The 13231-nt window shown below is 52.4% G+C and overlaps 1 protein-coding gene across 1 annotated transcript in view; it reads left to right on the forward strand.

Moving 5' to 3' along the window:
• The first annotated feature begins 1771 nt into the window (after window positions 1-1771).
• The window catches only part of NINJ2 (ninjurin 2), a 35116-nt gene continuing 23656 nt past the window's right edge, over window positions 1772-13231 (forward strand). Inside the window, exon 1 of the mRNA XM_083180978.1 lies at window positions 1772-1925. Coding sequence (XP_083037104.1) covers window positions 1917-1925 — 9 coding nt within the window. The 5' untranslated portion in view covers window positions 1772-1916. The remainder of the gene's footprint in view (window positions 1926-13231) is intronic.

The raw sequence follows: 13231 nt of genomic DNA on the forward strand, positions 1-13231 counted from the left end.
CAGGCAGAGACCGGTGCCTACAGGCAGAAAACGGGGCCTACAGGCAGAGACCGGGACCTACAGGCAGAGAACGGGACCTACAGGCAGAGAACGGGACCTACAGGCAGAGACCGATGCCTACAGGCAGAGACCGGTGCCTACAGGCAGAGAACGGGACCTGCAGGCAGAGAACGGGGTCTGCAGGCAGAGACCGGGACCTACAGGCAGAGACCGGGACCTACAGGCAGAGAACGGGACCTACAGGCAGAGAACGGGACCTACAGGCAGAATACCCTTTGCCCCTCTCTATATAGAACTCTGCCTTTGCACTTCATCTACAGATCAACGTGAATTCTTCGCTATCAGTAAAGTCGATCTGGACTTTTGTTCCATCTGAATAATAGATTCTCCAGATCCGTCAGATAAGCCGGTGACAAGTGACATTATTACCAGCGCAGGAAGAATATCTGCTTGTGCTTCTGGTGCAATGTACAATGCAGACACATTGCTGCTGTCTGTCGCTGGGCTCTGTACTAGCTACACAAATCGGATGCAGTAGCGCACACGAAGGGGATGGGGAGGGTCTGAATACTAGTGATGGGAAATCATCGATGGTTTATGGACGATGTCCAATACTTTTGCCATTGATGAGGGAGAACCAGATGGTTTCCCTACATCGATGGCACAGCAGCCACAATTTTTTTTTTTTAAGGTGCAGGGACACGGATCATAACCCCGCCCCCGACAACCCTGAAGCCCCACCCCTATGTTCTGATTAGCCTATGGGCAAGTCAGTCAAAGAGAATGGATGACCATCGATAGCTAAAACTATCGATGGTTGTCCATCATATAGTTTTTAAGTATCGATGGTTGGTTGCAGAATCAATATTGATGGTAACCATCGATGGCAACTGCACTGATGGCTTCATCCCTACTGTACCCAGAAACCATATGACAGGAAAGCAGGAATGATGTTACAACGCCCCGCCCCCTTGCGCCAACTCGTGGGTGAACGAGGAGGGGCAGAGCCAATATGATGAGATTCCGTTAGAGTCATCATCATATCATTTTATTCCCGCCCCCTCCTGATAGACCCGCGAATTATAGCATGTTACCACAAAAGGGTGGGGCTAAGTTATATTGTAAAAAAAAAAAACATTGGAGGAAACCCACCCAGAAAATATCCTTTGTTTGCCACTGGGATGACTGGACAAGGGATCATCATTAATGGAGCTGGTGACACACAGCATAGCCTGCCTTGGAAGAAGATGCCACCCCCCCCCCCCCCCAACCCCCCCCCCCCAACGTTTTGGGGGGGTGGCCTCGTGGTGAGGTGGCGTTGCGTGGCCTTCAAATAGCATCACACGTGCGAGGCCACACCCCTATTTTGCCACTGCTGCCCCTCTCCCTGCGGGAAATAGATGCTGACACTGCTGGCCCCGAGCGGGCCACAGGAACGTCCCTAAAAACCGGGATGTTACCACGGTAAACGGGACAGTTGGGAGGTATGTTTATTTATTAACAGTTATTTATACAATGCTCTACAGAGACTACTCTATCTGAACATTCACATCAGTCCCTGCCCCAGTGGAGCTTACACTCTATATTTCCTACTTATGTGCACTACAGCAAAAGTGACGGTGTACTGGCTGGACAGGCTTTATAGGCACCAACTCGCTGTGATTGGTTCAAGAATATCCTCTGGTCAGCCATTGGTTACTGGTAGTCACCTCCAACATGGCGGTGCTCAGTGGATGCAGACAGGAAAACAAATAACAGCCAGTCTGTGATTACTGGAGCAATCTGGAGTACACACAGGTGGCTAATCAGCAGCCAGCAGCACAGTGCGCAGCTTGTTTGCAGAGCAGCAGACAGGGAACTCATGGTGCTGGTGAGCTGCTGTCCCAGCGAGGAGAATCTCCCAAGATTCAGGACAGATGGCAGAGGTAAGTCGTGACAAAATGGTGATAACGTGCGCCCCCTTTAGCAGGGTGGTGATAACGTGCTCCCCTTTAGCAGGGCGATGATAACGTGCTCCCCCTTTAGCAGAGTGATGATAACGTGCGCCCCCTTTAGCAGAGTGGAGATAACGTGCTCCCTCTTTAGCAGGGTGATGATAACGTGCGCCCCCTTTAGCAGAGTGATGATAACGCGCGCCCCCTTTAGCGGAGTGATGATAACGTGCTCCCCCTTTAGCGGAGTGATGATAACGTGCTCTCCCTTTAGCAGGGTGATGATAACGTGCTCCCCCTTTAGCAGGGTGGTGATAACGTGCTCCCCCTTTAGCAGGGTGGTGATAACGTGCTCCCCCTTTAGCAGGGTGATGATAACGTGCGCCCCCTTTAGCAGAGTGATGATAACGTGCGCCCCTTTAGCAGGGTGATGATAACGCACTCCCCCTTTAGCAGGGTGGTGATAACGCGCTCCCCCTTTAGCAGGGTGATGATAACGCGCTCCCCCTTTAGCAGGGTGGTGATAACGTGCTCCCCCTTTAGCAGAGTGATGATAACGTGCTCCTCCTTTAGCAGAGTGATGATAACGTGCTCCCCCTTTAGCAGAGTGATAACGCGCTCCCCCTTTAGCAGGGTGATGATAACGCGCTCCCCCTTTAGCAGGGTGGTGATAACGTGCTCCCCCTTTAGCAGAGTGATGATAACGTGCTCCTCCTTTAGCAGAGTGATGATAACGTGCTCCCCCTTTAGCAGGGTGATGATAACGTGCTCCCCCTTTAGCAGGGTGGTGATAACGTGCTCCCCCTTTAGCAGAGTGATGATAACGTGCTCCCCCTTTAGCAGAGTGATGATAACGTGCTCCCCCTTTAGCAGAGTGATGATAACGTGCTCCCCCTTTAGCGGAGTGATGATAACATGCACCCCCTTTAGCAGAGTGGTGATAACATGCGCCCCCTTTAGCAGAGTGGTGATAACATGCGCCCCCTTTAGCAGGGTGGTGATAACGTGCTCCCCCTTTAGCAGGGTGGTGATAACGCGCTCCCCTTTAGCAGAGTGATGATAACGCGCTCCCCCTTTAGCAGGGTGATGATAACGTGCGCCCCCTTTAGCAGGGCGGTGATAACGTGCGCCCCCTTTAGCAGAGCGATGATAACGTGCGCCCCCTTTAGCAGAGCGGTGATAACGTGCTCCCCCTTTAGCAGAGCGGTGATAACATGCTCCCCCTATAGCAGGGTGATGATAACGTGCTCCCCCTTTAGCAGAGTGATGATAACGTGCTCCCCCTTTAGCAGAGTGATGATAACGCCCTCCCCCTTTAGCAGGGTGGTGATAAAGTGCGCCCCCTTTAGCAGAGTGATGATAACGTGCTCCCCTTTAGCAGAGTGATGATAACGTGCTCCCCCTTTAGCAGAGTGATGATAACGTGCGCCCCCTTTAGCAGGGAGGTGATAAAGTGCGCCCCCTTTAGCAGGGTGGTGATAACGTGCTCCCCTTTAGCAGAGTGATGATAACGTGCTCCCCCTTTAGCAGAGTGATGATAACGTGCGCCCCCTTTAGCAGAGTGATGATAACGTGCTCCCCCTTTAGCAGAGTGATGATAACGTGCTCCCCCTTTAGCAGAGTGATGATAACGTGCTCCCCCTTTAGCAGAGTGATGATAACGTGCTCCCCCTTTAGCAGAGTGATGATAACGTGCTCCCCCTTTAGCAGGGTGGACACAATTGGGCAGATGTACTAACCCCCCCCTTTTGCGCTTCTGACATAACGTCCCGCTTCTCCTGCATAACGAGGAGAAGCGGGCACTCGTAACTGGGGAGATGTATTAACATCCCCCATGCCGATAAGGAGAGCCGTTATCCCCTGCGTTAACGGCTCTCCTTATCATCTCCCTCGCCGCCCCGCACATGCGCACTCGCCGTCGCCCCCCCTGCCCGGCTTAATGGGCATGCGCGAGATCTCGCTAAAACCGCGAGATCTCCAGCGCAGCCCAAGCCAGACGCAGGGCTAGCGTTGTCCCCATAGTGGGGGATAGGACAACGCTAGCCCTGAGCTGGCGAAGCGGCCGGGGCGAATTAACGCCTTGAAGGCTGTTAATACATCGCCCCGGCCGTTAATCCCTGGGGGGGATTGCAGGGACAGCCCCCCCGAGCGTAACTCAGCGGGCTGTCACTAGCGCACGTTAGGTGCGCTAGTAATACATTAGGGATAGACATAATCCCCCCCAGTTAACCAGCGTTAAGTGCATTTTTGCACTTAACGCTGGTTGATACATCTGCCCCAATGCTCTGTTCCTGGACATCCCTGGTAATGTAGGATTGCCATCACCTGTGGGGAGCTAGGTAACTGATAAGAAAGGTGTCACCACAGGTGCTGGCAATCATACATTACCAGGGAAGTCCAGGAGCAGAGCATTGTGTCCTCCTGGAGAGGGGCATGCTGGGAGGTATGTGGCCCATGTAATGTTTATTTTCATGCAGTTAAGTCTATGGACACAGTAAAACCTGATCCTCCAGACTTGGGCCCTTATTCTGATCGGTGCGGCCGGAGCCGATTATGCGGCCAGGACCGTGCGTGCGAAACCCCGCCTTCCATACGGATCGCCAACTCCGTCCGTATGCGGTAAGAAGCTGTCCGAACGGACCGCACGTGTATTTTTCACGGAATACGCCTCCTCCATCTAAGGGAACCTCCCCCATCATTCGATGGTCGCAGACCATCGAATGCAGGACCGAGTGCTCCACCAGCACCCGCAACTTTAGACCACACGGACATTTTTCCGTGCAAAAGCAGAGATCTGGGCGGGCAGCTGACATCCGGCGATGTCATATGTCCGCCCCCAACACGTGCGTCACGGCCGCATTACCATACGTACGCCCAGCGTTTGCATGGGAACGCCCATGAAACGCGGGGCGTATGCATATGGTAATGAGCACAAATAGCCCTTCACGCCCCTCTCCTCCCCCTGTTCGGAGTGTTCACATATCATGCGGAATTTGGCCGTACGCCCCGCTCGCACATGCGCAGAGACGCCTCTGCACATGCGCAGACACAAAACATCGGCGGGCCGAACGCATGCGGATATATCCGCACCGATCAGAATAAGGGCCTTGGTTATAAGTGATGTACGGTACTGACATAACACAACCGTGCCGCTTCTAATCAGTGACAACCCCCTAACAGTCCCCGTGTGTTCTCAGCAGTTGCAGTGTGGCAAGTGGTGGAGGCGGCACAGGGTCTCCATTACACAAACCCCCTTTCTTCTCTGGGCACCCAGCACAGCTGGCAGGGACGGAGATATGCCCAGCTGAGCACTTCTCATCTCCCCCCACTGTCAGATGGCAGAGCCAGGCAGAGCCAGACTAAGTGCCCAGATACAGAGCCGCTGTCAGATCACAGCGCTGCCAGTCCATGTACATCACCCACACATGGCACTAGATAACATTATCCAGCAATGTAATCCCACACGGAGGAGGTCAGGTCATTGTTGGGTATTCCGCATTACAGTGGTGTCTGTCCTTGTTACTGTTATGGGTTTATTGAGTTTTTGTTTTTCCATTTAGATGCTTATTATGTTTATGAAAATATATTTTTAGTATTTTATGTACTGCAAGGATTATCATTACTCACTTGTCCCTCCTTTACCAATCGCCTGCTTCCCGTCCACCTCCGGTCTCTGGTATCTCTATGGCCCATATTCAGATCTGAGCTCAGTACAAATTTGTTTGGAAAATGGGCAAAACCATGTGCACTGCAGGTGGGGCAGATGTAACATGTGCAAAGAGAGTTAAATTTGGGTGGGGTGTGTTGAAAGTGAAATCTAAATTGCAGTGTAAAAATAATGCAGCCGTTATTTACCCTGCACAGAAACAACATAACTCACACAAATCTAACTCTCTCTGCACATGTTACATCTGCCCCACCTGCAGTGCATATGGTTTTGCCCATTTTCCAAACAAATTTGTACTGCGATCAGATCTGAATAAAGGCCTATGAGAACAGACAGTCAGTCTGTCGATGGGGGGAGGCAGTTTGCCTTGATTCATTGGGAAAGGATTTTGACTCTGAAACGCGTAAGTGAAGTGCGTGGGCGCCACAGTTCCTACCACAACTGTACTTATCTCCCCTCTGGTGCTGAAGATGGACCAGTATGAGTAAGGGGTGATCTCTGACACTATCTTAGATGTAAGACAGTCATTTATTTGTTGATTTATATATTAATAGCGCAAGGGTGATTTTTTTATGAGTGACTTATGTCCACGATGCCGCATCTATACCAAATGAGGCTCTTAATTAAATTGGCGTTGTGGCCTCACCATTGTGCTCTGGAAAATGTGGCAGTAAGAGAGCACTCTTCAAATCTCACGCTCTGCCCACTTGGATAGTAAGGTATGAAAAAGACACAAAAAAAAGTGAAAAATGATGTTGAACTATTTTTAATGTCAACCTTTCCCATGCCGACCTATTGCTTGTGTCAACATTTTGTGCGTGTCGAGCTGATGTGTGTCACCGTGGAGATGTGGACCTGGTGTATGATGTCACACTGGGAGCTGGCTGCAGCACCCAATCTCTCCCGGTACTGTGTGAGTCGCTGCTCGGAGACACCGTCCGAAGGGCTGACACCACAATAGCAGAGAGGTATCACATACAGGCCAGGAATTCGGGTGGTCTCAGTGATGCTGGACTAATGGGTGATTTCCTGACAGAGAGGTATCGCATACAGGCCAGGAATTCAGGTGGTCTCAGTGATGCTGGACTAATGGGTGATTTCCTGACAGAGAGGTATCACATACAGGCCAGGAATTCAGGTGGTCTCAGTGATGCTGGACTAATGGGTGATTTCCTGACAGAGAGGTATAACATGCAGGCCAGGAATTCAGGTGGTCTCAGTGATGCTGGACTAATGGGTGATTTCCTGACAGAGAGGTATCACATACAGGCCAGGAATTCAGGTGGTCTCAGTGATGCTGGACTAATGGGTGATTTCCTGACAGAGAGGTATCGCATACAGGCCAGGAATTCAGGTGGTCTCAGTGATGCTGGACTAATGGGTGATTTCCTGACAGAGAGGTATCACATACAGGCCAGGAATTCAGGTGCTCTCAGTGATGCTGGACTACTGGGTGATTTCCTGACAGAGAGGTATAACATGCAGGCCAGGAATTCAGGTGCTCTCAGTGATGCTGGACTAATGGGGGACTTCCTGACAGAGAGGTATCACATACAGGCCTGGAATTCGGGTGGTCTCAGTGATGCTGGACTAATGGGTGATTTCCTGACAGAGAGGTATCACATACAGGCCAGGAATTCGGGTGGTCTCAGTGATGCTGGACTACTGGGTGATTTCCTGACAGAGAGGTATAACATGCAGGCCAGGAATTCAGGTGCTCTCAGTGATGCTGGACTAATGGGGGACTTCCTGACAGAGAGGTATCACATACAGGCCTGGAATTCGGGTGGTCTCAGTGATGCTGGACTAATGGGTGATTTCCTGACAGTGAGGTATCGCATACAGGCCAGGAATTCAGGTTCTCTCAGTGATGCTGGACTAATGGGTGATTTCCTGACAGAGAGGTATCACATACAGGCCAGGAATTCAGGTGGTCTCAGTGATGCTGGACTAATGGGTGATTTCCTGACAGAGAGGTATCACATACAGGCCAGGAATTCGGGTGGTCTCAGTGATGCTGGACTAATGGCGGATCTCCTGACAGAGAGGTATCACATACAGGCCAGGAATTCAGGTGGTCTCAGTGATGCTGGACTAATGGGTGATTTCCTGACAGAGAGGTATCACATACAGGCCAGGAATTCAGGTGCTCTCAGTGATGCTGGACTAATGGGTGATTTCCTGACAGAGAGGTATCACATACAGGCCAGGAATTCAGGTGGTCTCAGTGATGCTGGACTAATGGGTGATTTCCTGACAGAGAGGTATCGCATACAGGCCAGGAATTCAGGTGGTCTCAGTGATGCTGGACTAATGGGTGATTTCCTGACAGAGAGGTATCGCATACAGGCCAGCAATTTGGGTGGTCTCAGTGATGCTGGACTAATGGGTGATTTCCTGACAGAGAGGTATCACATACAGGCCAGGAATTCAGGTGGTCTCAGTGATGCTGGACTAATGGGTGATTTCCTGACAGAGCCATATACAGGCCAGGAATTCAGGTTCTCTCAGTGATGCTGGACTAATGGGTGATTTCCTGACAGAGAGGTATCACATACAGGCCAGGAATTCGGGTGGTCTCAGTGATGCTGGACTAATGGGTGATTTCCTGACAGAGAAGTATCACATACAGGCCAGGAATTCAGGTGGTCTCAGTGATGCTGGACTAATGGGTGATTTCCTGACAGAGAGATATCACATACAGGCCAGGAATTCAGGTGGTCTCAGTGATGCTGGACTAATGGGTGATTTCCTGACAGAGAGAAATCACATACAGGCCAGGAATTCAGGTGGTCTCAGTGATGCTGGACTAATGGGTGATTTCCTGACAGAGAGGTATCACATACAGGCCAGGAATTCGGGTGGTCTCAGTGATGCTGGACTAATGGGTGATTTCCTGACAGAGATGTTGCTGTACGCAGATAAATATAAGATTACTAGGTGATTCATCGCACCCTACGGGCGCTCTTCACACCGTCGTAAGGGGCTGCGCCCCCTTAATTTGTGAACGTTTGTATATGAGAAATATGGTTAGAATTGTATGAAAGATGCCTGTATTGCAACTTAGGTGTCCGCGAATCGCGGGAGGGGGGGTCGCGGAGGGTGCCGCGAATTGCAGGAGGGGGGGTCGCGGGGGGTGCCGCGAATTGCAGGAGGGGGGGTTGTGGGGGGGTGGATGCTGCGAATCGCGGGAGGGGAGGGATTGCAGAGAATCGTGGGAGGGGGGTCGCGGGGTGGGTTGCCGCAAATCGCGGGAGGGGGGTTACGGGGGCGGGGGTTGCGGCAAATCATGGTAGGGGGGGTCGCGGGGGGTGTGCCGTGAATCACGGGAGGGGGGGACACGGGGTGGGGTGCCGAGAATCGCGGGGGGGGTGTGTGTGTGCCGTGAATCGCGGGAGTGGGGGTTGCGGGGGGGGTGGGGGGGTGAGGCGCGAATCGCCACAAGAAAAAATCAACACAGAAAGGTCAACACATGTAAATGTTGACATAAGTGTGGCACTTCATTGGTGTCCATGTCGACACATGAGAATGAATATGAAAACATTCAAAAAATGAAAAAAATTACTTCAAAAACTCATGTCAACCTTTTTCATTGTCGACCATAGCCGTGTCAGTGTTTTCCATGTGCAATTTAATTCTGGAGCTGCCGCGAATCGCGCGGGGGGGGGGGGTGCCGCGAATTGCGGGAGGGGGGGTCGCGGGGGTGGGTGCCGCGAATCGCGGGAGGGGGGGTTACGGGGCGGGGGTTGCGACGAATCATGGGAGGGGGGGTCGCGGGGGTGTGGCGTGAATCACGGGAGGGGGGGTCACGGGGTGGGGTGCCGAGAATCGCGGGGGAGGTGTGTGTGTGTGCCGTGAATCGCGGGAGTGGGGGTTGTGGCGGGGGGGAAGTGTGACGCAAATCGCCACAAGAAAAAATCAACACAGAAAGGTCAACACATGTAAATGTTGACATAAGTGTGGCACTTCATTGGTGTCCATGTCGACACATGAGAATGAATCTAAAAATATTCAAAAAATGACAAACTTCAAAAACTCATGTCAACCTTTTTCATTGTCGACCATAGCCATGTCAGTGTTTTCCATGTGCAATTTAATTCTGGAGCTGCCGCGAATCACGGGGGGGTGCCGCGAATTGCGGGAGGGGGTGTCGCGGGGGTGGGTGCCGCGAATCGCGGGAGGGCGGGGTTCACAGGGGTTCCAGTGGGGGGTTGCCGCGAATTGCGGGAGGTGGGGGGTCACGGGGGGTGCCGCGAATCGCGGGAGGGGGGGTTGCGGGGGGGTGTGACGCGAATCGCCACAAGAAAAAATCAACACAGAAAGGTCAACACATGTAAATGTTGACATAAGTGTGGCACTTCATTGGTGTCCATGTCGACACATGAGAATGAATCTGAAAATATTCAAAAAATGACAAACTTCAAAAACTCATGTCAACCTTTTTCATTGTCGACCATAGCCATGTCAGTGTTTTCCATGTGCAATTTAATTCTGGAGCTGCCGCGAATCACGGGGGGGTGCCGCGAATTGCGGGAGGGGGTGTCGCGGGGGTGGGTGCCGCGAATCGCGGGAGGGCGGGGTTCACAGGGGTTCCAGTGGGGGGTTGCCGCGAATTGCGGGAGGTGGGGGGTCACGGGGGGTGCCGCGAATCGCGGGAGGGGGGGTTGCGGGGGGGTGTGACGCGAATCGCCACAAGAAAAAATCAACACAGAAAGGTCAACACATGTAAATGTTGACATAAGTGTGGCACTTCATTGGTGTCCATGTCGACACATGAGAATGAATCTGAAAATATTCAAAAAATGACAAACTTCAAAAACTCATGTCAACCTTTTTCATTGTCGACCATAGCCATGTCAGTGTTTTCCATGTGCAATTTAATTCTGGAGCTGCCGCGAATCACGGGGGGGGGGTGCCGCGAATTGCGGGAGGGGGGTCGCAGGGGTGGGTGCCGCGAATCGCGGGAGGGCGGGGTTCACAGGGGTTCCAGTGGGGGGTTGCCGCGAATTGCGGGAGGTGGGGGGGTCACGGGGGGTGCCGCGAATCGCGGGAGGGGGGGTTGCGGGGGGGTGTGACGCGAATCGCCACAAGAAAAAATCAACACAGAAAGGTCAACACATGTTAATGTTGACATAAGTGTGCCACTTCATTGGTGTCCATGTCGACACATGACAATGAATATGAAAAATTTAAAAAAATTTAAAATAAATCTTCAAAAACTCATGTCAACCTTTTTCATTGTCGACCATAGCCATGTCAGTGTTTTGCATGTGCCATTTAATCCTGGGGCTGCTGCGAATTTAGGGGGGATGGGGTGACGCGAATCGCGGGAGGGGGGTCGCAGGGGGGGTGCCGCCAATCGTGCAAGGGGGGGTCGCGGGGGGGTTCTTTTTGCCGCGAATCGCGGGAGGGAGGTCGCGGTGGGGGTGTTTTTCCGCGAATCGGGGGGGGGGGGGGTCACGGGGGAGGGTTTGCCGCGATTCGCGGGAGGGGGGGGTCGCGGGGTGATGGTTATGCAGCAAATTGCGGGAGGGGTCGTGGGGGGGTTCTTTTTGCAGCGAATCGCGGTAGGGGGGGTCGCGGGGGAGCGGGTGTTTTTGTCGCGAATCGCGGGAGGGGGGGGGCGCGCGGGGGGGTAGGTTTTGCCGCAAATCGCGGGAGGGGGGCGCTCACCTGGTGGCTGTGGAGTAGCAGTGCTGGGCAACATGGGAAGGCAGTGGGTGTCTGGCACTGTCTGTGGGCTCACTGGGCTGGTTCTCTGTCACATACCTCCCAACATGACCCTCTCCAGGAGGGACACAATGCTCTGTTTCTAGACTTCCCCTTAATGTATGATTGCCATCACTTGTTTTAAACAGGTTAATTTCTCAGAAAGGTGTTCAGCACAGATGAAGGCAATCACACATTAAGAGGAAAGTCCAGGAACAGAGCGTTATAGACACAGACACCCACTTTGAGTGACAGATGTAGCCAAATATATAGGAGATAGCCCCAGTTTCCCTGTGGTGAAGACTCCCCGGTGCCCTGACTCACATCTCACTGCTCTGTGACCCCCTGGGGCTGTTGTGAGTCACACATCCGGCACTGTTCCGGAATGTCAGCACCAGGAGAGCCTGAGGGGCAGTAGTTATGTGAGGGAAGAAGTGTTCAGATGGAGGAACAGGCTGCTTCTCTGCACCCTCCTGTCGCTTTTGCATCACATCATAGAGTTTCCATGTCATGCAGGCTGTCCCATAGCATACTGTACACCTGAGGGCCCAACCCATCCTCTAGGGGCCCGGTTCCAGAGTCTGCGCTGTAAGTACTACTGCTCTGTTAGGCAGGGGGCGGGGCCATCCCCGGTAGTAAAAAAGAGCCAGTTCGGGGGCGGAGCCACATAGCGCTGTCCTGTTAGTGGGCGTGTCTACAGTGATCGCGTCATTTAGCCCTGCCCCCGACGTGCAATGCCGGTATTTCCGGGACCTTCCCGTCCAGGGTAGGCAACTCTGCGTATTGGTGAAAGATAAAGTGGAGCTTGAGAGAAAGTGGAGCATCCATCTAGCCCTTAACTGCCATGTTACAGTCTGTTTGAAAAATGACAGTTATGACCTGGCTGACTGCTACTTTATGTCCATCACCCAAGTAAATAGATGGTTTGACAAATGAAAGTTAGGAGCTGGTTGGCTGGTACTTCACTTTATCTCTCTCTGAGGCTTAGTACGTCTGTCCCTATGCACTGGAATTATACATTATCATACACCTTAGGGAGGGTCAGTTTCCTGGTGGATCAGGACTAGGGACGAACACGGGTTCTTGATTCGCTTCTGTGTAATCTACACCAAGATTCGCCCTCTTGTCAATCATACTTAGCCGCACCCCTGACCGCGCTAATAGGAGGCCGAGCCTCTGCGGTGTCCTGAGCCGCCGCTTAGTAAATTTGGTGGTCTCTATACCTGTATTTGGGGGAATTGGGGAGGCGTCATGTTGATCAACAGTATTGTTCCGCTGCGTTGTCGTGGTGGGACTGACCCGCTGGGAAAACACTAAAAACCTGGCGGCTTTGTAAACGCACTATGAATGCTATCAGTGGGGGTCATTCCCGGTTACCAGGCAGAATCTCCCCACACTGATAGCGTTCACAGGCTACGAAGATGACGCTTATGGCGATGGTGCACAGTGTGGGGGTAATAGGAGAGAATGCTACATTCAGGGGGATATGATGTAGGAGATGGGAAGCGGGGAGGGACCCCTGTGATCAGCGACTCTGCCCTCACCCCACGAGAGGAACAGCCCTGATTGGCTGAATGCCTCAGCTGTTTGTACATGTTCTTCAGTCAGTCCTAGGCCCTCAGGTAATATAATGAAATCGCTGTCCATTAGCACAGATGCGGCACAATTACAGGGGGAATGTTACTTGTGGCGAGCTTCATAATATGTCCCTGTGTAAACATAGCGTACGTGTGTCAAATACCCCACGTGTACACTGCGGCCTGGCAGTGTACTCTCCTAGCACTGGGATCCACAATCCACAATCCAGGAGCCGTACAGACGTGTCTGATAATCACCAGAACACGGGAACCGGCCGGCGTTCTTCATTTTCTACCAGAGAATCTAGGGGCTATTGTAGTAATCAACAAGTTTTAGCTATTTAAAA

The sequence above is a fragment of the Crinia signifera genome, chromosome 4 (assembly GCF_055691185.1).
Source record: "Crinia signifera chromosome 4, ASM5569118v1, whole genome shotgun sequence".
Taxonomy (NCBI): domain Eukaryota; kingdom Metazoa; phylum Chordata; class Amphibia; order Anura; family Myobatrachidae; genus Crinia; species Crinia signifera.